Genomic DNA, 26,918 nt, shown 5'->3' on the forward strand with positions numbered 1-26,918 from the left:
TGAGCCAACATCCAAATTATAGGTTTGCTAGAAGGTGAAGAAAAAGAACTAGAAATTGAAAAATTATGTGAAAAAAATAATGAAGCAGAACTTCCCTAACTTGGGGAAGGAATAGAATTACAGGTCCAGGAAGCACAGAGAGTTCCAAATAAACTGGACCCAGGGAGAACCATGCCAAGACACATTATAATCAAAATGTCAAAAATTAAAGATAAAGAGAGAATCTTAAAAGCGGCAAGAGAGAAGAAGAAAATTAGGTACAAAATAAGACTGTCAGATGATTTCTCAGAGGAGACTCTGCAGGCAAGAAGGACTGGCAAGAAATATTCAAAGTAATTAGAAGCAAAAACCTACAGCCATGATTACTCTATCCAGCGAAGCTGTCATTCAGAATAGAAGGGCAGAGAAAGTGCTTCCATGACAAAATAAAACTGAAGAAGTTCATCAGATTCAAACCACTGTTATATGAGATGTTAAAGAGCCTTGTTTAGAAGAAGGAGGATCAAAACTATGAACATTAAAACGAAAACTGTATCACAACAACCAACAACAGAAGCTAGGGAATTGAAACAAGGGAAAACTAAGTAGGCAACGACAGTGGAAAAAGTATTATAGGTATGGGGAAATATTGGGGGAGGTCAGCAGGGAGGGGGAAGGGGGAAAAGGAGGGAGATGGTGCAGGAATTAAGAAACATAGTAGGAGGGAATGAAGTAGATAGGAAGATGTTGAGAAGAACTATATGCACAACCAATGGGCATGGACTAAGATTGGGGGACAACTGGAAGGGGGGGTGTCACTGGATGGAGGGGAGCAGAAGAAAAAGAAATTGGGACAACTGTAACAGTATAATCAATAAAATATTTTTTAAAAGTTTGCTTTTAGAAAAAGAGGAAGAAAAAGAAAAAAAAAACAGTGGAATATAGTGTAACAATAAAATGTTACTTATTATGTATCTATCAATAATCACCTTAAATGTAAATGGAGTAAATGCTCCAACCAAAAGACATAGGGTAGCTGAATGTATAAGAAAACAAGACCCATATATATATGCTGCCTCCAAGAGACCAATCTCAGATCAAAAGACACACACAGACTAAAAGTAAAGGGTTGGGTAAAGATATTGCAGGCAAATTAAAAGAAAAAAAAAGCTGGAAGAGCAGTATTTATATCTGAAAAAGTAAACTTTAAGACCAAGGGTATAGTAAGAGACAAAGAAGGACACTATATAATGATAAAGGGAACAATCCAACAGTAGGATATTACTCTAGTAACCATTTACGCACCCAACATAGGAGCACGTAAATATGTAAAGCAAATCTTGATGGACATAAAGGGAGAGATTGACAGAAATACCATCATAGTTGGGGATTTTAACAGCCCATTGACTTCAATGGATAGATCTTCCAGACAGAAAATCAACAAGGTGACAGTGGCCTTAAGTGACACACTTGATGAAATGGAGTTAATTGGTATCTTCGGAGCATTTTACCCAAACCAGCAGAATAAACATATTTTTAAAGTGCACATGGGATGTTTTCTAGAATAGATCACATGTTAGGACACAAAACAAGTCTCAAAAAATTTAAGAAGATTGAAGTCATATCAAGCATCTTTGACCACAGTGCTATGAAACTAGAAATCAGTCACAAGAAAAACACTGAAAAACACACAGACATGAAAACCAAACAACATGTTGTTAAACAATGAATAGGTGAAAATGAGATCAAGAATGAAATCAAGAGATACCTTGCAACGAGTGAAAATAAGGACACAAAATCCAAAATCTCCGCCCTCTTTTTATTTTTAATCTTTCAGCCCATAATTCTAGATGCTCCAGAGGCATTTAGCTTCTCAGACAATCCCACCTTAGACTGTTTGCAATTTCCTCAGGCAACCCCCTTACTCCTCTCCAGTGATCTGATCAGATCTCTCTGTATGGATAATATAAGCAAAAACACAGAAACAATATACATGGATGAGAGGACAGTTTAGTTCACTTGAAATACAGAGCCAGTTGAAGCTAGTTGATGAGCTCCCTTAAGGAGAGAGAATTCAGAAAGAACAAGGCTAAGGAAGAATTTGGATTAAGAAGGCAAGAGGAGAAAGATCAAAAGAAAAATGCTTAAATTTTATTTTTTAATTCATTAATTGTTTCAACAAATTTGTTGAACACTTGAGATGTGGCAAGCACTGAAAAGTGACTAAATGTTTACCACCTTCATGGGGCTTACGATCTAGAGGCAGAAAAGATCTATGAAATAATGAGGCAAATAAACAGAATACAACTGAAATGCTGAAAAAGAGGGAAGTTGATTGTGGAAGGCCAGTTTAAGTAGTAATAGAAAGGGTGGTATTAGATAAAACTGAAGAGGTAGCTGTAGACCACCTTATTAAGATTTTAGGACACGGGAAGCCCTTAAGCACTTTAAATATGTGGGTGACATAAACATAACCGGCTTAAGCAAAAAATTTACTAGTTGTCCAGCTTGGAGAATAGAGAAGAGAGAGCCAAGATGAGTTGTGATGCTATTTCAGTATTCCAGGTAACAGATTATGATATTTTGGCTCAGAGTTGTAGCTATGAAGTTGGAAAGAAGTAAACCAAAAAGGACCTAGTTTGATGACTAAATGGAGATGTATTGGAGGTAACATTAATAAAACTTTTGCCTGAGTTGATGCAGAGGTTGAGAGGAGGGTAGAGCCTACATAGATATCTGGCTTGTGCAATTGATTGGAAGATGATGCGTTTTAGAAACCTAGCAACGTATGGAGATACAGGCTTCCAGGGAGACATCACAAATTCAGTTTAGGAAGTCTTTAAGTTGCTTTTGAGATTTCAAATTGATGGTTTAATAGACAGTTAGATATATGAGACAAAGCTTAGATGATCTGTGATCAAGAAGTAATTACGAAGGAGGGGGAAAAGATGGCAGTGGAGTAAAAGCAGTGTTGTCTGCTTGCTCCCATCACAGAAGGAGTTGGAGTACAAACATGGAGGGGTAGTGAGTGAGTGATGATTTCAGATAGCATGAACAGGGACGGGAGTGTGGGAGTGGTGTGAAAGAGAGCAGAAACTTGGCCTGTACTCTTCCAGCAGAGTCACTGGGCATCTCAGCCTGGTGCCTCTGCCGCACTGCAGCTGAAAGGGGTAGCTGCTGACCAGCTCATTAACTGGGATCTGCTTGGAAACTTCCCCCTGCCATAGCTGCCCTGACCAGCAAAGTCCTGGAGGGAGTCAGCGGAAGTTTGGTTGAAACAGCCAGAGGTGTGAGAAGACAGAGAACAGCATGGACTGTGAGAAACTGTGTGAATTGAGTCTTGGTGGGGACCTCCTGGGCTGGCAACCCGGCACCTGGGGGCACTTGCATCAAGGCTCCACCAAACAAAAACACAGAACTGAGCCTCAGAGAGGGGCCCACATGGGAAAGCTGCAGCAAAACCCCAGACTTAGTGGGGATCCTAGGCAGGCAACACTGTGCCTACATGCATGCACACACCAAGGCTCCACCAAACAAAAATGCAGAATTGAGCCGTGGAGAGGGGTCCATACGGAGAAGCTCTGTGGCAGAACCTCAGACTTGGTAGGGACCCCAGGCAGGCAACTCTGTACATGCATGTGTGCACCAAGACTCTGCCAGACAGGGCTGTGGGCTGGTGCTGCAGCTTGGAGAAAACAGAGACTTTTTTGGAGGAGGAGTGGAGACAGGACCCAAGGCTGGATAGGGACTATGGGCATGTGCACTGGCTCGTCAGCAGAGTAGTGCTGCTAGACAAGCCTGAGGATTGCTAAAGGACCAGTGTGGGGGACCCAACTCAGTGTGGCTCACAGCAGAGAGCTGTGGCACGCCCATGAGTGAAAGAATAGCAGCCCCAGAATCCAGCTAGATCTCCTTACAGAGAGCCAGACAGAAAACAAGATTTGAAACCCATGGAATTTTGACCAGGGGCAGATCCAGAAAAAGAAGACAGAGCCCAAAGATTGTACTGGGGAAAAGCTCTTTCTTTAATCTGTTTCCTACCTTCTCTCCCTCTTATTCTTCTTCTTTAATTTTTTTGTTTGCCTGTTTTGTTTATCCTCCCTCTTGCACTATATTACTTACTGTCTTGCATAGCCTCGACCCTACTTGCTACTATTACCATTCTACCATCTTCCCTCTCAAAAATCATCTTTCTTTTAGTTAGCTAACTCTTCTCTATTTTTCCTTTAGTATAATAGTCTTAACCTCTTTACATCTATATTAACATTGACTGATTTGCTGTGGATAGTGTGATTGTGGGTAGGGGATATTTTGGAGGTTGTGGGTTTCTTGCTTGGGTTGTGTGTTTATGTTTTAACAGCATCTCCACAAAATAACTCAAGACATGGTGGGCAGAGTGACTCTCAATCACCTAGCTAGAGGGAAGTTTCCATCAAAGAATAACTGAAATATAACCAGACAGCTTAAACAAATGGCATAAAAGGCATCCCAAGAGCATCAAGCTCAGGAGATCAAAGAGTTTGCACTACTGAATTCCCCAGGTGTCCTATACAGAATCTCATACCATGAAGGTGGAAAATCAGAGCAGACAAATCTAAGAAACAAAAACAAACAAGAAGAGGTATCCAAAATGGGGAGACACAGAAACAACCTCCCAATGAAAGGAAAAAAGGAATCCCCAGAAAGAGTGTTAGATGAAACAGAGGTAAGCAAACTATCAGACATGGAATTCAAAAGAATGGTCATAAGGAATCTTGATGAAATTGACTAACTCAGAGAAGACTACAATGAACTCCAGGGAAGCTACAAGGAACTTACCGAGAACTACACCAACATAAAAAAGGACATAGAAACTATCAATAAGAACCAGGAAAAAATGAAGAAAACAATTTCTGAAATGAAAAACACAGTAGAAGCAATCAAAAGCAGGCTAAATGAAGCAGAGGATCAGATCAATGAGCTACAGAACAACATAGAAAAAAATTCCCAGACAATACAACAAAATGAAAAAGATTTAAAAAGAACGAAGAGGGTTTAAGAGAACTGCATGACAACATAAAATAAAACAATATCTATATCATAGGGATACAAGAAGGAGAAGAAGAAGAGCATGGGATATAAAACCTGATTGAAAAAGTAATGAAAGAAAATTTTCCTAACTTGGTAAGAGAAAAAGTCATGCAAGTCCAGGAAGCACAGAGGGTCCCAATGAAGATGAATCCAAAAAGGCCCACTCTAAGGCACATCATAATTAAAATAACAACATTCAAGGACAAAGAGAGAATCCTAAAGGCAGCAAGCGGAAAACAGCAAATAACATATAAGGGAGCTCCAATAAGGCTATCAACCGATTTCCCAACAGAAACACTACAAGTCAGAAGGGAGTGACAAAAAATATTTCAAGCAATGAAAAACACAGGCCTAACCAAGACTACTCTACCCAGCAAAGCTCTCTTTCAAAATGGAAGGTGAAATAAGGAGTTCCCCAGACAAAGGAAGAGTAAAAGAATACATCTTCACCAAACCAGCATTGCAAGACATGCTAAAGGGAATGCTTTAAGAAAAAGAGAGAGACAGAGAGAGAAACACAGGTAAAAAGGGAAATGAATAAATAACGTTAAATGTAAATGGATTAAATGCTCCAATCAAAAGACAAAGGGTAGCGGAATGGGTACAAAAACATGACCCACATATATACTGTCTACAAGAGACATACCTCAAAACAAAGATTTATAAAGACTGAAAGTGAAGGGATAGAAAAAAGTATTCCAATCAAATGGACATGAAAAAAAGCTGGGGTAGTAATACTTATATCAGACAAAACAGATTTCACAGCAAAGGTCATAAAAACAGACAAAGAAGAACATTTCATAATACTTAAGGGAACAATCCATCAAGAAGATATAACCCTGGTAAACACATATGCACCCAACATAGGAGCACCCAAATATATAAGGAAAATACTAGAAGACTACAAGAAGGCTATCAACAGCAACACACTCATAGTAGGGGACTTTAACACTGCATTATCAACAATGGACAGATCTTGAAAGAAAGAAACAACAAGGATATTGAGGCATTGAACAACGTTCTAGATAAAATGGACTTAACTGATATATATAGAACTTTTCACCCCAAAGAAGCAAAATATACATTCTTTTCAAGTAAGTGTACATGGAACATTCTCAAAGATAGACCACATGGTAGGACACAAAACAAGCCTCAACAAATTCAAGAAAATAGAAATTATATCAAGCATCTTCTCAGATCACAATGCCTTGAAACAAGAAATCAACCTCAAAGAAAAAACGCAAAGACATTCAAACTCATGGAGAATGAATAATATGATATTAAATAATGAATGGGTTAACAAAGACATTAAGAAAAAAATCAAGAAGTTTTGAAAATTAATGACAATGAACACACAATAGCCCAAAACCTATGGGACCCAGCAAAAGCAGTCCTGAGAGGAAATTTCATAGCAATACAGGCATACCTGAAAAGGAGAGAAGAATATCAAATAAAAAATCTAACCCTGCAGCTACAAGAATCTGAACAACAACAAATAAAGCCCAGAGCAAGTAGGAGGAAGGAAATCATCAAGATCAGAGTAGAATTAAATGACATAGAGACTAAATAAACAATTCAAAAGATCAATGAAACCAGAGCTGGTTTTTGAAAAGATAAACAAAATTTAAAAACCTTTCGCCAGGCTCATCAAGAAAAAAAGAGAGAGGACTCAAATGAACAAAATCAGAAATGAAAGAGGAGGAGTCACAACCAATATCACAGAAATACCAAGGATTGTAAGAAATTACTACAAACAACTGTATGGCAAGAAACTTGACAACCTAGATGAAATGGACAAATTTCTAGAAACATATAATCTTCCAAAACTGTATCAAGAAGTAGAAAGCCTGAAGAGTTGATAACAAAGACTGAAATTGAAACAGCTATCAAAAAACTCCTGATACACAAAAACCCTGGACTGGGTGGCTTCACAGGTGAATTTTACAAAACATTTAGGGAAGAACTAACTCCTACCCTTCTGAAACTATTCCAAAAATCCAAGAACAGGGAAGCCTCACAAACTCTTTCTATGAAGCCAGTATTACTCTAATTCCAAAACCAGGTCAAGACACAACAAAGAAAGAAAACTACTGGCCAATGTCGCTGATGAACATAGATGCTAAATTCTTCAACAAACTATTGGCAAACAGGATCCAGCAACACATTAAAAGATCATACACCATAATTAAGTGGGATCCATCCCAGGGATGCAAGGATGGTTTAATATTCACAAATCAATAAACATAATACACCACATAAGCAAAATGAAAAACAAAAACCACATGATCATATCAATAGATGGTGAAAAAGTATTTGATAAAGTACAATACCCATTTATGATGAAAACACTCAGCAAAGTGGGAATAGAGGGAGCATACATCAATATATTAAAGGCCATATATGAGAAACCTGAAGCCAACATCATACTCAATGGACAAAAACTGAAAGCATTCCCCCTGAGATCAGGAAGAAGACAAGGATGTCCACTCTCTTCACTCTTATTCAACATAGTGCTGGAAGTTCTAGCCACAGCAATCAGACAAGAAAAAGAAATAAAACACATCCAAATTGAAGGCATTTTTGTACGCCAGCAATAAAATATCAGAGATAGAAAAAAATCCCATTTACTATAGGAATAAGAAAAATAAAGTACATAATAATAACCTTAACCAAAGAAATAAAAGACCTGTACTCGGAAAACTATGTAACACTGAAGAAAGAAATTAAGGAAGACACAAATAAATGAAGAATATACCATGTTCATGAATGGGAAGAATCAACATCATTAAAATGTCCATACTACCCAAAGCAATTTACAGATTCAGCGTCATCCCCATTAAAATACCAGTGACATATTTCACAGACCTAGAACAAATACTTCAAAAATTTATATGGAACCAAAAAAGACCCCGAATAGCAAAAGGAATCTTGAGACAGAAGAACACAATAGAAGAAATCACAATACCTGACATCAAACTATACTACAAAGTCACTGTAATCAAAACAGTCTGGTACTGTCATAAGAACAGACATATAGATCAATGGAACAGAATAGAGAGGCCAGAAATAAACCCTTGTCTATATGGTCAACTAACATTCAACAAAGGGGGAAAGAACATAAAATGGAGTGAGAAGAGCCTCTTCAACAAATGGTGCTGGGAGAACTGGACAGGGATATGCAAAAAATGAAACTAGACCACCAACTTACACCACACACAAGAATAAACTCAAAATGGATCAAAGACTTAAATGTAAGCCATGACACCACAAAATTCTCAGAGGAAAACATAGGCAGGAAAATTTCAGATATCCCACATAGCAATATTTTCACTGATATATCTCCTAAGGCAAGGGAAATAAAGGAAAAAATAAACAAATGGGACTACATCAAACTAAAGAGTTTTTTTGCTCAGCAAAAGAAAACATCAGCAAGATGAAAAGGGAACCAACCATATGGGAAAATGTATTTGCTAATGATACTTCAGACAAGGGATTGATTTCCAAAATATATAAAGAACTTACATATCTCAACACCAAGAAGACAGACAGCCCAATTAAAAAATGGGCAAAGGACCTGAAAAAACACTTCTCCTAGGAGGATATACAGAGGGTTCATAGGCATATGAAAGGATACTCAGCATCACTAGCCATCAGAAAGATGCAAATAAAAACCACACTGAGATACCACTTTATAACAGTCAGAATGGCCATTGTCAACAAATCAACAAACAACTGTTGATGAGGATGTGGAGAAACAGGAACCCTAGTGCACTATTGGTGGGAATGCAGACTGGTGCAGCCACTATGGAAAACAGTGTGGAATTTCCTCAGAAAACTAAAAGTGGAACTGCATTTTAACCAGCAACTCCACTGCTAGGATTATACCCGAAGAATCCTGAAACTCCAATTCAAAAGAACGTATGTACCTATATGTTCATAGCAGCACTGTTTATAATAGCCAAGTGCTGGAAACAGCCTAAGAGCCCATCTGTACATGAGTGGATTAAAAAACTATGGTACATTTACACAATGGAATACTATAGAGCAGAAATAAAGAAGGAACTCCTGACATTTGCGACAACATGGATGGAACTAGAGAGAATTATATTAGTGAAATAAGCCAGGTAATCAAAGAAAAATACCATATGATGTTACCAGATATAGGAGACTAATGAACAATACAAACAAATGAACAACTGAACAAGGAACAGAGTAAAAGTTATCAGGGGAGAGGGAGGGAAGGGGTGAAGGGGGGTAAGTAAGGGAAGAGTTTAGTAAAGGAACTAGTATAAATAACCCATGGACTTGGACAACAGGGTGGGGAATGACTGTGGGAGAAGAGGTGGGCTGGGTGGGGGGAGGCAATGGGGGAAAAATGGGACAACTGTAATAGAAAAACAATAAAAATAAATTTTAAAAAAGAGAAGTAATTATGTACATTTCCTATATAAGAATATAATAAAACTGTAGGCATAAAGAAGGTCACACAGGATGAGAGTATGATATAGAATAACAAGAGGTCCTAGGACCATGCCTCAAGAAACTAATAACTAATGGACTAGTTTAGAAAATAATAATCCTGCAATCATATTCAGGGAATTAGTGAGAGTAGGAGGAAAATAAGAAGAATACAGTATCAGCGATGCCAAGAGCAGAATATATAATAAGAGAATTGGTTTACAGTGATTTTGCTGAGAGGGTAAATAAGGTGAAGACTAGAGTGTTTGTTGGATCAGCATGGGGCAAGTGTGGATGCTTCTTAAGGAAAACTTTCTGCCATCTGGCCAAGCACAATTAGATGTACCTTCATTTGGGTTCCCACTGAGGTGTGCTTAATCTGGTTACAGGACCTACTATCTATATTTGAAATGGTAGAGGATGTATCAGCTCTCTTCCTACAGAGGGCATGGCCTGTTTTACACAAACTGTTTCTCAAAAATTGAGTAGCTCTTAAAAAATGTGAACTGTTAAATGGATATTTGTTGTATACTATTTGCATAAAACATAAAGAATATCTTAAAGGACAGAAAAACCTAGAAAGGACAAGGAGCGGCAAGTGTCTCAGAGAATGTGAGGATAAATAGAACAAGCAAATACCATCCTCATGCATGTTATGCATGCATGTAAGAGAAATGAGCCCTTGGCCTGCAAGGAGAGTCTTCCCTCCAGAACACTTGGCTTGGAACTCTGAGGCATAGTTATCCCATTGTTATTAATTAGCTTCTTTAAAAACAAAACCAATCTATTCTATTTCTCTATCTGTGGTGTCCTTGTAGATATCAGAGAGCTCTGTTGAATGACATCAGTGAAAGCTGTCAATCAGAAACCATATCATTAGCTACTGAAAGAAGCAAAGGATTTGTCTTTCTAAAACCTGAACAAAGTTTCCCTTTGAAATCAGAAGTATAATGGGCAATTACGTAAGAAGAGCTAATAACCACACACTCTACATTTCAACTTTATAAATAGAATGAATTACCTGTCTCTCCTTCACTCTCAAATGACAATTTCCTTCTTCGGAGTTTACAGTTGTCTCCTTCAGAGTCATTCATGGACTGTGATCGTAGTAGGAGGTCCGCCTTTGTTAATAAAACATAAAGATAAAATGGAAGATTATTCAATATGCACATAATGCATTATCAGTAAACTCTTTATGATTTCAACAACTTGAGACTTAATTATTAGATTGCAGGCAAACAGCTAAGATATTTTGCTTACTGATTGTCTCTAAATTATAAAATGTATTGATAGAATAATTGTAATAGTTTCACTATCTGATGGGAAATTATAGCTGTAGAAGTTATTCATCAGAAATATTTGAGAATGATGTTGACAACATTTAGAGACAACACGTTCCTTCAAGTGGAATGTATTTTATGTAACTTGATAAAGTTAAAATAAAATAAAAAAGTTAAAAACTTTGCAGAATATGTATTACTTCAGAGAAAAAATGTGGACTAATAATAATTAGCCAAGATGTTTAAATTACCTGGTGAAGATTGGAAGGTGGTGCATTTACACAATGGAATACTTCTCAGTGGCAGAAAGAAAGGAAATCTTACCTTTTATGCTAAGTGAAATAAGCCAGTCAGAAAAAAGACAAGTACGATATGATTTCACTTATATGTGGAATCTAATGAACAAAATATACTAATAAACAAAACAGAAACAGACTCATAGATACAGAGAACAGACTGACTGCTGTCAGTGGGGAGGGGTGTTGGGAAGCTGGATATAAAAATGTAAAGTAAGCAAACAAACAAAAACGAAAACAAACTCATAGATATAGACAACAAAATGGTGATTATCAGAGGGAACAGGAGGTGGGGGAAGTAGAAGAGGGTAAAAGGGGAATAAATAATGATGGAAGGAGACTTGACTTGGGATGATGAACACACAACATAATATACAGATGATGTATTATTATAAAATTGTACACCTGAAACCTATATAATCTTATTAACGAGTGTTACCCCAGTACATTAAATAAAAACACAAAAAATAAAATGAAGTTTATAACAATATAATGTTGAACTCAATAGACCTTTTGCTTTAAACCCTTTATTTTTCTTCCAATTTCTCCTTCTTCACCCCCTTTTTCTCACTCTGTAAAAGACCAGTTTTGTAAATAAAAAGGGAAGCTCCCAAATATATAAAACAAGTGGAAGCTCTTGCTTTCTTTATTTGGTTGTTGCCTAAACTTTTTATGTAAAGAAGTTACCTGTGGTAGATGTTTGTTGTTTTCAAGACAAAATCAGAATGCATTTGGTAACATTAAACTGGGATTTGTTAAAGTGCTGAAGTAAAACCATTATTAAAAACATGTTATTGATAATTTGAACATCTTACCACCTAAATATTTTTTAACTTTTCAGAGTTTTGAAAATAATTAGCTGAGCTGAGGTGGTGCTTTACGTACTTCAGTGACCTTAAAAGTCAAACTAAAAAATTTCTGCACAACAAAGGAAATCAACAACAAAATGAAAGGGCAAAATACTGAATGGGAAGATATATTTGTTAATGATACATTCTATAAGGGGTTAATATTCAATATTTATAAAAAACTCATACAACTCAACTTCAGATAAACAAGCAATACAGTTAAAAATGAGCTGAGGACCTGAAAAGACACTTCTTCAAAGAGGACCTACAGATGGCCAATAGACATATGAAGAGATGCTCAATGTCACAAATTATCAGAGAAATGCAAATTAAAACCACAATAAGACATTACTTCACATTTTTCAGGATGGCTATCATCAATAAATCAATAAACAACAATGTTGATGAGGATGTAAATAAAATGGAACCTCATGCACTTTTGGTGAGATTGCAAATTGGTGCAACCACCATGGAAAGCAGTATGGAGGTTCCTCAAAAAACTAAAAATAGAAATATCTTATGACCAAGCAATTATACTTCAGGATATATATTTGAAGAAATCCAAAACATTGGTTCAAAAAGATATATGCACCCCTATGTTCACTGTAGAGTCAAGATATGGAAGCAACTCAAGTGCCCATCAACATACAAATGGATAAAGAAGAGGTGGTACGTATACACAATGGAATATTACTCAGCCATAAAAAAGAATAAATTCTTACTATTTGCAATAACATGGATAGACTTAGAAAGTATTATGCTAGTGAAATAAGTGAGTCAGAGAACGATAAATCCATATGGTTTCACTTATATATGGAATGTGAAGAACAAAATAAACAGAACAAACAGAAACAGACTCATAGATATAGAGAACAAACTGAGAGTTGATAAATAAGAGGTGGGTTGGGTTCTCCAGTGAAAATAGTGAAGGGATTAAAAAATATGAAATAGTCACAGAGATGTAAAGTACAGCATAGCAATTATAGTCAGTAATATTGCAATAACTGTATATGATGTCAGGCGGGTACTAGAATTAGCGGAAGGATCACTCTATAAATCGTATAATTATTTAATCATTATACTGTACACCTAAAAACTAATATAAATAATACTGAATATAAACTGTAATTACAGTAATTTTTTTTAAGTTTATTTTTATCTTTAAGTCACTCACAGTACCTGGGAATGACTGTAACTCTAGGAAGAATTAAATCTACCACATTTTACCTAACTATTGACTTGAACATCTGTTTTTCCAGAGAGTATTTGGTGAGCATTAAAATACATGGACAAGTTTCAAAAGTCCAGCAATTGATAACCTAACATTTAAAAAGTATTTAGAATTGGAGTTAGGATTATAGAATTTGGGGGGGGGGAAGAGGATGAAGAAATAATCTAGTAATAAATAGTGGACTGCAACATAAATTTTGTATTCTTAACATAGTGGTAGATTATAAGGATATATTTTCATAGTGGAGGAGAATGAGGAACATAAGGGCTGTACTATCAAAACTCATTCTATGTTAAATTGTATGTAAGATTATTTAAAATATTTTTATTATACCATATACTATTTGTTCTGTAGCACTAATTTTGACTCAGGTATAAGCCTGATTAATTTTTACCTGAGATTTGGAAATTATATTGAATATAGATCTAAACTGGAGTAAGTTTAATTCTTTTATTATTATTAAAAATACATTGCTAACCAATGTATATGTAAAGAATAGTTGAGAGAATGTTTTCACCTCTGTATAAGATAAACTTGTTTAGAGGATTTTCAGTAGTGTAGAATCATTAATTTCTTACAACTAGTTGGCATACTCAATATAAACCAAGGCTATTTAAAATCAAGTATGTCACCTAGGAGTTCTTAAAAGGTCAAACTTAATTGCTCTACTTAAAGCTATGTAATATATTTCAAAGAAATTAGACTGAATTAGTTTCCAAATTTCAATATTAAGTTGGCTTTTTCTTCCAGATATTCAGAATTGGTAAAGTTTTGTTACAATATGTTGCTTGACCTTTCAGAGATGTTTGGGCAATCCAAGAATAAAATAAAATGTCAAAAGTATAAGAAATTAGCGAACAGGTAACATATACCTTTGCACTCTCATGCCTTAAGTTGAAAGTCAGCTCCAGGTTTGTGAGAAAGTGATCAGAAAACTCGGGATACATATCCAAAACCTCTAACAGGTCTTCTCTCTGGATCTTATGCAAGTCGCAGTACGTGAGAGCTCTTACATCCGCATTAGACTTTCCAGGTTTGGCATAAAGATGAACCATTTCTCCAAATATATCGTTTTTTCCTTAAATCAAGGAAAAAGAAAAGGAACTAAAGAAATCTGAATGTAATGTTTTGTTTTTCCTAAGAGGAGATGAGAACACTGACTAATCTCTGAACTACAGATTTCAAATGTAAAACCCACGGCCAGCGGACTGTCAGGGAGCAGAATACCTCAGTCATGTTTGATTTTTGAGTGGAATTTGCCTCTCAGTGCACTGGTCCCAATATAATCCCTATTGTTTTTAGTTTTGATTTTTTTTTTTTTGGCCAACCAACTAGAATGCAGCAAACATGGCTTTAGTCGGCTATGCCCCACACTGCTAAAAAAGCTTTTTGCCTTATAGTAGGTGTGGTCTAATTTTGTCAATCAGAAATAAGAGAAAGGCTGTGGTGAGTCAGATTCATGTACTTTCTACCTCAGGATGGTCTCTGCAGCAAATGCTGAGCATGGGGTCATGGTGCAACACTTTCACCACTTAGAGGGCTAGGGGTACAATTTGAACATACCCTGTTTCCTTTAGTAACCACTTTTGGGTTTGCCTTTAATGAATTTGTCCAATTGTTTAATGAATCTAGTTATATTTTCTCGACATATGTAGTGATGCTTTTTTACCGCATGGCCTCGAATCTAAAAGTGTGTCCTAGCATTCTTGCCAAGCCTGGAGTTATTTTGGTGTCTGGATCCTGCTGGGTCTTCCCCATCCCTTCTGCCTGGCAACACGCCACCTGCTTTTCCAGGCCTTGTTGAATGGTGAGGATGATAACGACAATAACAACAACAACAAACAAATGCTCATTGAGAGATAAGTAGGTGCCAGCACTCTGTCAAATGCTAGGTGAACTATTTCATTTAATACCCCAAATCACCTCATGAAGAAGTTACTAATTATTATCTAATTTTTACTAATATGGAAAGAGGATTAAAGAGTTAAACTGATTAAGTCAAGGTCCCCTTAGTTGGAGGAGAGAGAACCCATGATTAAATCCCATGCATTCTGGCTCCAGTCAAAATCTTTTCACATCTCTTACATTTAATTTTTCCCCAATATTTTCCCTGAATGTCATGGCCACTTAGATTTTTCTGTCTCTGAATGTCAAGACACTTAAAAATTGTACCTGTGAAATATGTACTTAATTTAAACTACCAATAGATGACTGATTTTATAACTTTTAAAGATCCTCAATGGCAGTATAAAATAGTACTTTTTTACATATATCCTGAAGCTTCTTTTCACATTTGGAAAAATAAAACCCACCTCCTTGGATCTGTTAATTTTATTTTTTTAGACAAGTTCATATATACCCAACCATGGAAACTATCAAAGACTTGTAAACAATAAAGTTTTAACTAATAAAAAAAAATGCTGTATTGTTCTTATCTTAAATGTGAATTTTTAGGGGAGAAATCAGATACCATACCTTTATAATAAAAATGAATATTAGAACAAATATATTAACTTTAAATACATGCTTGCATTTAAAAATAGAATACCATAATTTGTGAAGATTTCAGTTGTGATTTTAAATAAAATAGAGAAAAAAAAGAGAATCTCTTTAAATTCTTTACAGTTTTGATATTTCAGTATAGATATTATCAAAGAAAATCCCTGAACTAAATTCTTCCTAGGCTTTGCCTTCTAATTAGCTTACATGACTGTAAGTGAGCAAAGAATAAGCCTGTCAACATGTACACCTTAACTATACTCTAAAATTACTATTTTCTAAAGCAAGAAAGCTTGTTACTTTCCTGTAGAAACTAACTCTGGCTGATTTAAAGATTAGGGATGCAATGAAGCATGTTCATTCCCTGCAATATCCCAGAGCAAACTGTCAAAGGCCAAATCTGGTGAAAATCCAACTTTATTATGTAGTTGCTAAGTGATTTAGAATGTTTTTATTCTTGCCTAATTTTTTATTGTAAACCAAATTGTGCACCTTTTCAATTTTGAAAAAAACATTTTTAAAGCTGTTTTTATGATAAAATTATCAAAATTTAGAGAAATCACTCAAACAGCTCCATTCATGCATTGGGTCCTATGCAATGCCATTCATACTCTGGTTCTACAAAGAATAGAACAGACAACATTCTTGTCTTTTTGGATTTTAGCATCAAGAGTAGAGTGAAAGAAAATCATTGATTTATATGCTTGTTATCTAGACTGACCTACATTTAATTCACAAGAAAAAAAGTGCAAATAATTGCAAACACTGAGGGATGTGGATGGGTGTTTCTATGGGCAGTCTGAGGTTTATACCTACTGGCTCAGGGGTAGGGTAGGAGAACCGACCTTTTTATTTGCAACCTTGTTTTCCCCTTTTCTCTTAATATTCCAAAGAAATCTTACAGATTGAACAGATGATTCTTTTTTGCACCTAGGCCAGTTTATTTCTAATTATAATATCCTTACCACAAGTTCATAGCTCTATATTACCTAGACAATGACTCAGATAATTCTGTTTGATGGTGCACAGCTGATAAAAGTGCATGGCAAACAGATGAAATTCATCAAAACATAAACCCAATTCAAGTCAGGGCATTGGCACGTGCCAGCCAGTATACAATATGTACATCTTATTGAAGGTATTAAGGTATAAAGCATGAATCCAAACTCTTCTCAGATGAAAAGGAAAATACTGACTACTTTCATATATTAGGCCTCAACTGTTTAAGGAGCTGCCAAGGACAAAAGAGCATCATGGAACTATTTCCACATCAGAGAAAATGTGAGTTAAGAAAACATATTTTCTGAGGGGTTAATTTGATCTGAATTGAGTTTAAAGAAAGCTTTAAAATTACCCATCAGTCTCAAATTATACTCCTAAATAAAGAAGTCGCTCCTTGTTCTCCATCATTTTAAACTTCTTATTGTACCAGCTTATAACTGTATTTGTCACCATCCAGCTCTAAAACACTCACCGAGAATAGCTACCACAATGTCATCCTTGAGGATTTCAATGGAGCCTCTGGATAAGAAATAAAGTGCAGTGAGGACATCCCCACAGTGAACCAGAGTGTCTCCTGGAGGTGCGTGGGTGGTCTTGAACTTCATTGCCAAAGCTCTAAGGCAACCTTTACTTGCCCCCCGAAAGGCTTTACAGTTTTGCAGCAAAGTCTGGTTGAGATGTAGACAAATGTCAGCTTGTAAACATTCTGGGAAACCCTTGAGGACCTGAGGGTAAAAAGCACAGAGTTTCATACTACAGCACACAGGGTACGTCCTTGCTCGCAGATCCATAGGTGTGGCTAATTGTCACACAGAAGTTCTTACAATACGTCTACCTTGCCTCCCTGAATGAATACTTGGTTTATTAAACATGCTAGAATTTTAACTCAAATACTCATTCTCTAAATTAATTTCAGGCATTCAGATTCCACACAAATGCTGTCTCATTAAAATGTAATGCCTACAACATTTCACACTGCTTCTCATTCTCTACATTATGTTATTTAATATCATACTGTGCACAGATATAATACAATGTGACAATTAATAAGAAATAATTAATGAAAGGCAGTACAATTAGAAAGACAACTTTTTGAAGGAATCTCAAATCAATTTGGATTGCTATCTCTGGTATATGTGTCTTAGTTATAACTAGTAAAAACAATGATCCTGAAATAGCCACTGTATTTGTAAATGTCATATACTAGAGAGCGCTATTAATTAACAGTACTTGAAATATTTTTTCATATGCATATTATTAATACCAAATATTGTGATAAGCATACAGAATAGAAAAAGAGAAGGAGACCAGCAAACATACTTTAGAAGTGTAGGTTAGTTTTCAGAATTGGAAATTGTGGCACAATTTCCAATGCATATATAAAGCTTCTAATAGTGCTACTATTTTGACAGCCTACTCAGTGACTAATTTAAAACTTGAAGAAAAGATTAAATAATAGCTTGTGAAAAGTGCTCCTCAATTTAAAATGAATAAAATTTTCTGTTGTTTTGTAGAATTCCGAGTATTCAGTGGGAAAAGACACTCAACTCTTGCATCTCTGTGTTTAGCTATTTTGAGTATCATATACAGATTTTAATTCTCATGTTGACTTTATCAGAAAAATATATCCCTTCAAATATATTTTGGAGGGTAAGAGAGAGGGGGCATTTTATAGTGCCTAATAATGCATTTTAAAGATTTCCTACCTTTTTGGGTCAACTTTGCTATTGTTGTCCAATATAGCTAAAAGTAATCGTGAATTATTTGTATAGATTATTAAATACATGTGACCCAAAGAGGCACTTCAAAATAGATTATATTTGAGTTAACTTACAATTATTATTACTTTAAATACTAAAGTAGCCATGGGGATCCTGGTTCGGTAGGGCCACTGTGTGACGCAGGTGGTCAGACAGATTGTGGTTATGATACAAAAGGCTCGACAAGAGATCTGAAACACAGCAACCGGTATTTCCAATCTTGTCCCTGCATTGCAGAGCCACCCAGAGAAATGGGTTCAGGGTGCTTCAGAAGAAAACCCACAGAATATGAGTTTTGGTCATAAATTCGCCACAGGTTCATGCTTGTGCAAGTCACTTCATCCATCTGTGTTCCTTTGCCAGAGAATAAGGGCCTTTGCAATATTGAAATTTGTCATAAGTTACCAATAGCATACCAACTACCAGACACTGCTTACCCAGCTCCGCACGGCTGTAGGAACTCCGACTTTTTGCTGAAGTTTCTGTGTTACCTGGCTCGGTCCCCAAAGGAACGAGCCTTCCTCTATCTGAGCTCCTGGGGACTCATCTAAATCTCTTTCTTAACTGTAGCTTTCAGGCTTCTCTATGTGACTGGACCCCTGACAGATTTTCTACTTGGACTGAAGACTTCTTCCAAACATAGCTTGCTTGCCTAGTCTGTTTCTGACTTTTTATTGGGATCCAGCAGCCCTGCTCCTCTCGGTGAACCAACCCTCTAGGTCACTGATATTTTCTACCTGTTGAAACTATCACATTGGATTTCTTGGCAAGTGATGCTAGACTGGAGTTAAGCTAGGTTTGGACAGTTTTCTAAAATGGGGCCACTTAATTTGGAAGTGTTATAGTAGGAATAAAACCCTTTCTGCTTATAATTAACTTTTCCTCACTGAAGTCCAATGTTGTGGTCTCAGCATAACTCTCAGACGTCCCCATACAGATAAAAATGTAAAGAGCAGTCACCAAGTAACAAATTAGACATGCTTATTTTTTCTCTTAATATTAGGTTATGATAAATAACAAAAGGCATATTATATTTCATACATATAGGGGAGATATTGCTACCATTGTAGTAGCCAGAATGAGAATACTGAGCTTATAGTGGCTATAGCTGGCATTCTCATGAAATTTCTCAGTTATACCATCTGAGAATAGGTTGTATATGGAAGGAAAAATTGTGCATGTGTGTGTGTGCATGTGCATATGCATGCTTTGATTTGGAAGATGCAGATGCGATAGAGGTAGAGGAGATTTATTTCTCTGAGTGTGTTTTATGAGCTATAGAATCAGGCATGAGCTGAAGTTCTAAGTTTTATCACTTGCTATTTGGTCAAGTCAATTTATTTTTCTTGAGATTCAGTTTCTCCTACTGTAAAAACAATTAATAATACCTACTTGACAAGGTCGTGCTCACAATTAAATGCAATAATGTATGTAAATCATCGCATGCATTATAAATGTTCAATAGACAGTCCACTTCTGACCCTTCCTCCCTCTCTCCTCCCCTTACCCCCTCCCTTCCTGGCACAAATATTTATTGTTCCTGAAGAACTGGTATGTTCTCTTGAGCTCAAAACTGATACAACACCCACTGTGTTATTTTCTTTGTTCTCTGGTGAATAAGAAATTTCCTGCTAAGTTTCGTGTTTCATTACCTCAACAGAGTTTAAACATTTTGTGCCCCATCGCCTCAACAGAGTTTTAGAATTCTTTTTCCTTCCATCTCCCTAACGTTTGTTCCCTGTTTCTGACTGGTGTTAAATGTTTTGCTGACTTGCACTTAGGTTTTCACTGTGAGTTGTATTACAATCTTTCTGAAAGTAAGCAGTTACTAAAATCAATTTACAAGTATAGTCTTGGAATTCCAGTATTCTCAGAGTCACTCACAAATATTTAAAATGAGTTCAGGAAAGTATTTCAGCATCACTCCCTTCTCAAGTGTCCTTGGTAAATATTGCCATCTCCTAATGGTCATTCTATTAGAAGTGACACCCATTGGAAAGAATAACCTCAAGCTGCAGATACCACAGAATTCCATGGAGAAACCTTTGTTTGCACAGGGGAAAGATTCACAGATTTTGGCGTGATGGACTCATTTAGATTAAATAATTCTCCTGTGGTATTAACCCTTACCAGATTTTCTTAAATTAATTACATAGACCACTCATGTAAAATTCAGTAGAAGTTAGTATTCTGTAACTAAATCTCTTATTTGCCCAAATAAGTTAGCAGCTTTGGAAGCTGGGTTATGCCTAAGTAAAGGTGCTTTTGAAAGGAGTGTTAAAAGAGAAGGGGCTACAGTGAAATAGAGGTAAAAGAACACAGAAAAAGAATGGGTAAAAAAGAGGAAAGTTTAAGTAAATATTTATCTGAGGCACCCCATTCTGTTGGTCCCAGCTGTGTGGCCTTTCTTCCTTCCTACTCGCTGTACTTTTTTTTTGGTAAGATTTAGTTCCTCTGCTAAATTCCCTGATTTGGAACTTCCTCAAGAAGCACTCAAATATTGGCATTTTACCATGCCAAGCAGATCTGGCTGCAAAGAGTAGCCTTGCCAAGTACAAACCAGGACACGAGCTTCTTTAGTCACAGTTATAATCATTTCTACTCCTGTCTATATAACCTTGTTTGTCGTGTTCTGAAACTCTGAGGGAACAAAGCACCTTTAACAGTGCATCTAGGTCCATTGTCTTATTGACCGAGTCAGAGTTGGAAGGCCATGGAGCTGGAGCACCACCCAGAATCAGCTTCATGGCTTGCACTTGGAAAAATAGTCTTCATTGTTTTTAGCAAATATTTATTACCTGCCTATACACCAGGCACTATGCTAGGCATGACAGCACAACAGTAAATAAAACATGCTCTGGAAATTTACCTGCCCTCAAGCCTTTCTCTAAATGTCAGATTTTTAAAAAATTATAGGTTTAATCAGAAGTTCCCACACTTTCTTTTTCATGTCAGATTCGGGTATTTGTAATGAATGCTTATAATACTAGTGTTGGTTTAAATGAACCCTCAAGGTAACAGGTAATTTAAGGTGAGTGAAAACCTCCAATTTCACTTTTCTACTATTGACTGTTATGTGGGCAGATTTTTAAATGTTCCTGAAGTTTCAGAAAATTTTTCAAGGTTGATTAAAAATCCCATGTCTTTATTATAATATAGGTAACTTGAATATTTTGTAAATGTAAAATTAATTTCTCTTTACTCGAATTTATGTAGATAAAACACTTAGGACTCTCAAATAAATGAGACATTTATTATTCCAAGTGAATATGAAATGCTTTCTGTGATTGCTAACTCCAAAGCTTAGAACCCAAAGTTTAAGAACATTGAAACAAGAACTAGCCAACAACTACAAGGCATGATAACATTATTAAGTAAAAATAAAGCTATTTGCAGAAATCACACAGAAAGCAAAAAATGGAAAAAACTATTTCATAGCAAGCATCTAGCAAACATGATCACACATTAATTCAAAAGTATTTGACTGTATGTTAAACTTCCCTCAAATGTACATATGTGGACATGCATCTAATGGGATAAATGTTACAATATTGTTAATATTTGCAGTTATGTAGTACGTGAATTCAAATTTTCTCTAAACTGAGCAGTGAATATAAATTTTAGAAGCGAATGGATGCTGAGGCTGTGATCCTTGTAACTTCTGATTTGATAAATGTGTGCTCTTCAAAATGACATTAGTCTTATTAACTTTTAAATAAATAAATCTTTAAATTTAAATATATATTTATACTAATAAAAAAATTATACCATCTATATTATGTAATGGGCCTTAATTGAAAAAGAAGTTTGGCCCAGATCTGTGATAGGTTATAATTAGAGAGATGCGTTCTAGGCTTCAGTCAGTGGAGTCTGAGTAGAAACCTATCATAATTAATACAGGTTTTTCTCTTTCTTAATGTGACACTATTATATCACCCTTTAAGGTGGGGCTTGCTTTATATTAAAATTTTCTCTTGGAATAGTTCTTTTATATTCAACTTTCAATATGATTTTGTTTTTTTCACAGTAACTATATATCTTGTGAGCAAGAAAGGTGACTGACAGTCTCAAACCCATGATTTTCTTCTCAGCCAGCAGTTTAGGGCTTTCTTTTGTTCCTATAGGATCAGTCTCCATGCTCCTGGCCCCGCCTCCATGTGATTAAAGAAAGGCAAAGGCTGAAGTAGAGAAATGTGTTTCCTTATTCAAATTTTATCTGGCAACTGATAGATGAGAATTTCCAAAAGTAGTTGAAGATTTACAATACAGTGTGGGGCAAAAGTAGGTTCACAGTTGTGAGTACACAAAACACAGAGCTTATTCTTGTATTATAATTTATTAGTATTATTCTTCATATGAACAATTGTAAACCTAATTTTGTCAAACCCTGTATATTGACAATAAACTTTATTATCCCTGCCTCAAATTTAAAACACAGGCTTCAATGTTTCCTGTTTCTTTGTCTGGATTACAAAGCACTCTCTATGGTGCTTACATTTTCTAAGGTCTGTTGGAAGAGAGGCAATAATTGAGGTTTTAATCAGTATCTCCCTAAACCCCCTCCATAGTGTTTTAAACTATTGTATTTGCTTTCAAAAAGAATCATAATGTATTCTTTTAGATACCTAATAGATACCCCCAATCCAATAGTATTGGGCAGTTGATCTATGTTGTAATGAATGGCTTCTGATTTGTTTTACATAGGTAGCTGTACATGGAGGCATTCCCAAAGGCAGGCTGAATCCCGAAGGCAGGCTGAAAAGGCGCATTAAGAAAGACAGTCTGAGCGTGGCTAATGGTTCTGCTAAAGAGCACGTAAATCATATGGACAATTTTGATAACTATGATAGCTAACATTAGGAAATTTTCTGGAAAAATTCTCTGGGTCATTAAATACAGTTAAATCTTGACAAATAAGAATTAATCAAAACAAAATTAATACTCCCTATGAAGCACTAAACTTTAAGCATGATTATCAAATAGATTATGGAAGTAATATATTAAAACTTCAATCTCTTCATGTAAATTATTAAGTCTACAGCTTTACTATTTTATAGCACTTTCTAATTCTGATAGAATCATTGTTTGTTATGTGGGCATTTAGCATTTGATAAATCTTTAGCGGTTATAAGATACAAAATTTTGCTTTTTGTTGTTTTTATAACATAATGTCCTTTCTTAATGGACTCTATAATTTTGAGGTCACCGAGATCATATTATTTCTATGGTTACGGTTTATCATTAAGGAATAGGAAACATACATTTTTTCATATTTCCTTAGTCATTACATGTTTAATACTTCATATTTAACTACTGATCATGAGAGGTGGATTCTTTTAGTAGTTTTGGAAATGCAAATATACATAACCCTAGTCTAAAGTTCAAATTGTTTTGCCATTTACTTTCTTATTTTACCTTTATGTGATTGATGAAAAAAAAATTTGTATAAGGTCATCATATCTGGTCAAATTGTTGGTAACAAAGACTATGATGGAATCCATGACAGGATTTTTTTACGCCTTTAGAAAATTAACTAGTCATTTACATGTAACTTTGCAATGATTTATATATGGTTACATAATTTAGAGAAAAGGAACAGATAAGCAGAAGTAAAACTTGTCAGATATAAACATGGAAAACAACATCATAAATTCTAGACCAGTATTGGTACAAGTAAATGTTTTGAAACAATGAAACAGAGTCCTCCTTCCTGTATCTTCCTCTTCCCTCTCCCACTGCTCCTGCCCCAGTTAACAGCATCACTGTGAAATGTTTCTTTGTTTTCAGAAGGACATGAACTTTAACCTGACCCCAATTAAGTCAGGGCCAAGGATGAGTTGGAATGTGGGTGATGACATGTATGCAGAGGGGACTTACTGCTTTTACATACACACCATTACCCAGCCTCTGGAGCCCTTCTTTTAATTCAGCAAAAACCCAACTTAAAAGGTGCATCATAGTTTCTGAAATAAGGTCTCCAGGGAAATCTTGAAAACCACCAGGATTTCTAAAGGTAACAGGAGGGATCTGCCTCCTCAGAAACAATTTCAGGACTTTACTCTCAACCCTCTAATAGCTTGAGACAGGAATTAAGAGAAGGGATGAAAAAAGTATACTGTACTGGGGTCGATTGAATGATTTGCAAATGCTTCTTCCTAAATAGGCTAATTGTAGATGACTTGAGTTTGCTCACAAAGTAGGGAATCAGAAACAGGGAGGTGCCATCTGCAAGATAATGAAAAGAGTGACTTAAGTACCACCTTGCACTTGATATACCATCTTAAACCTGAATATACTTTTATGTTCCTGAAACATTGCTCATGTATAATATTTTAGAATAAAATATTTTGCTTTATTTATTAACTTTATATAAATAATATATACTAGCCCATTTTTCATATGTAATAGCTGAAATATAAATTAATAAAAGAGTTTTATTTGTGGAAGAACTAAGACTCCAACCTTAGTCCAGGATTCTTTCATCTATTGTGACTTGCCACAGCTGCCCATCAGATTGTATTTCTAAAGTTGCTCCTAGTATAGGGAGATGCAAAATGTTTCCCATTCATTTTATTTACTGGTTTTACCACTAAGTAACAAAGAATAAAAATGTAGCATACATGCCATTTTCATTTTGTACCAGTTAAGATTATTTGTTCCTTTAAAAGATTAGGGCTAGACAACAGTGCAATTGTTTTCTAGAGAATGTGATGTCTATGCCAGCGATTATACAACTTTTTGAAAAATAGCAAAGGCTTTCAAAATAGTTTTATTTATCTGTCAGATTTCTCTTCTCTAAAGTGTATTAATTCTTGTTATCCAGCACCCTGTTCCAGGCATTGTTGTATCCCTTCACATTTCTACTTCTACCAATTAAGTTGTAAAACAGCCATGTATGTTTTGAAACCTACTTATGACAGCTGTATTTATTAGTGGAATTATATAATTCAATTGTATTATGCATAAAAAATAAAATATGGGTAAAGAAAGACAGCAGATCTTCCCCCTTTCCCACCATGAAAATAGAGCTACGTGCTTTGGAAAAACCCTTATAAAGGTCAGTCACTTTAAAAAATGCAGCCACAGACTTCCAGGCAAGATGGAGGCATAGACAGACACGCTGTGTCTCCCTCCACAACTAAGAAGGAATACTAAGAAGGAATACAACTACTTCAAAACCAGAAACAACCAGAAGTTCCAGAAAATCAAACTGCATGGAAGTCCAGCAAACAAAATTATAAAGAAGAAATACTCATCCAGACAGGTAGAAGGGGCAGAGCTGGGGCTGAGAGGACATGGTGTGGTGGTGGCAGCAGTGGTAGCAGCAGTGGCGACAGCGGCAGGTCGGCAGAAAGCACAGTCACACATTTGAAAATGTTAGGAGGGATACCTGGGGAGTGTTCCCAGCTCCTCACCAGAACTTGAAGCCCATGGTCCCAGCACTGGGGAAAATCAAGCCTCATTGCTTCTGACTGTGCAGACCAGTGGGGATTGGGGTGGAAGCAGAAACTGCCGGTCTCAGCAATCTGCTTGTTTAAAGGGCCCCCACGGTCCTAGAATGTCCGCAGACCCACCCACTCTGGGAACAACAACCAGGGCAGCAGCTAGAGGGCCGCCAATCTGGTGCGGAAGTGGGAGAGGTGCCTGGAAAAGGGGTGAGTGCTGGGCAGGTGGCATTGTTCCCTCTTGGATTCCTCCCCCACATACAGCGCCACAACATGGTAAAACAGGTCTCCCTGTACAGGTAAATCCCTAAGGCTCCACCCCTCACAACCTAACAGGAGCAACAACTCTACCTGGGATGTGGAGGCAAACAAACACAGGAGCTTGTCAGAATGAGGAGACAGAAAATTATGGCCCAGTAGGGGAAACAGATCAAGGTTCCAGTGGGAGAACTAAGCGATGAGGAGATAGCCAACCTAACAGATGAGGAGATAGACAACCTAACATGCAGAATTCAAAACACTGTTGATAAAGATGTTCACAGGCTTGACAGATATGCTCGAGTATGGCAAATGCATATGAGAAGTGACGGCTATGTTAAGTGAAACAAATGAAAATCCACACAAAACTAATGGTGAAGGAAAGGAAACCGGGGTTCAGATCAATGATTTGGAACATAAGGAAGAAAATAACAGTCAACCAGTGGAGAATGAGGAAGCAAGAATTGAAAAAAATGAGGAGAACTTCCCAAATTTTGTGAAGGAGATGGACATACAGGTCTGGAAAGCATGGAGGGTCCTGGGCAAGCTGGACCCAGAGGGGACCACACCAGGACGCATCACAATTGAGATGCCAAAGGTGAAAGATAAAGACAGAGTCCTGGGGGCAGCAAGAGAGGGGTGGAGAGTTGCCTACAGGTGGGTGCCTATAGGACTATCAGCTGATTTCTCAGAGGACAGTTTGCAGGTAGGAAGGGACTGGCAAGCAGTATTTAATGTGATGAGGCAACCTGTAACCAGGATTACTCTATCCAGCAAAGCTATCATTTGGAA

The 26,918-nt window shown here is 36.4% G+C and overlaps 1 protein-coding gene across 3 annotated transcripts in view; it reads right to left on the minus strand.

Moving 5' to 3' along the window:
* The window catches only part of KCNH7 (potassium voltage-gated channel subfamily H member 7), a 516,764-nt gene that overhangs the window by 23,866 nt on the left and 465,980 nt on the right, over positions 1–26,918 (minus strand). For all 3 annotated transcript variants that reach the window (XM_090267694.1, XM_090267702.1, XM_090267686.1), the window contains 3 exons: positions 17,136–17,388; positions 14,035–14,240; positions 10,529–10,628 (listed from right to left, as the gene is read on the minus strand). In XM_090267694.1, coding sequence (XP_090123820.1) covers positions 10,529–10,628; positions 14,035–14,240; positions 17,136–17,388 — 559 coding nt within the window. The remainder of the gene's footprint in view (positions 1–10,528; positions 10,629–14,034; positions 14,241–17,135; positions 17,389–26,918) is intronic.

This window comes from Furipterus horrens, unplaced genomic scaffold, assembly GCF_987537825.1.
Source record: "Furipterus horrens unplaced genomic scaffold, mFurHor1.1.pri manual_scaffold_1, whole genome shotgun sequence".
In the NCBI taxonomy this organism is placed as follows: Eukaryota; Metazoa; Chordata; class Mammalia; order Chiroptera; family Furipteridae; genus Furipterus; species Furipterus horrens.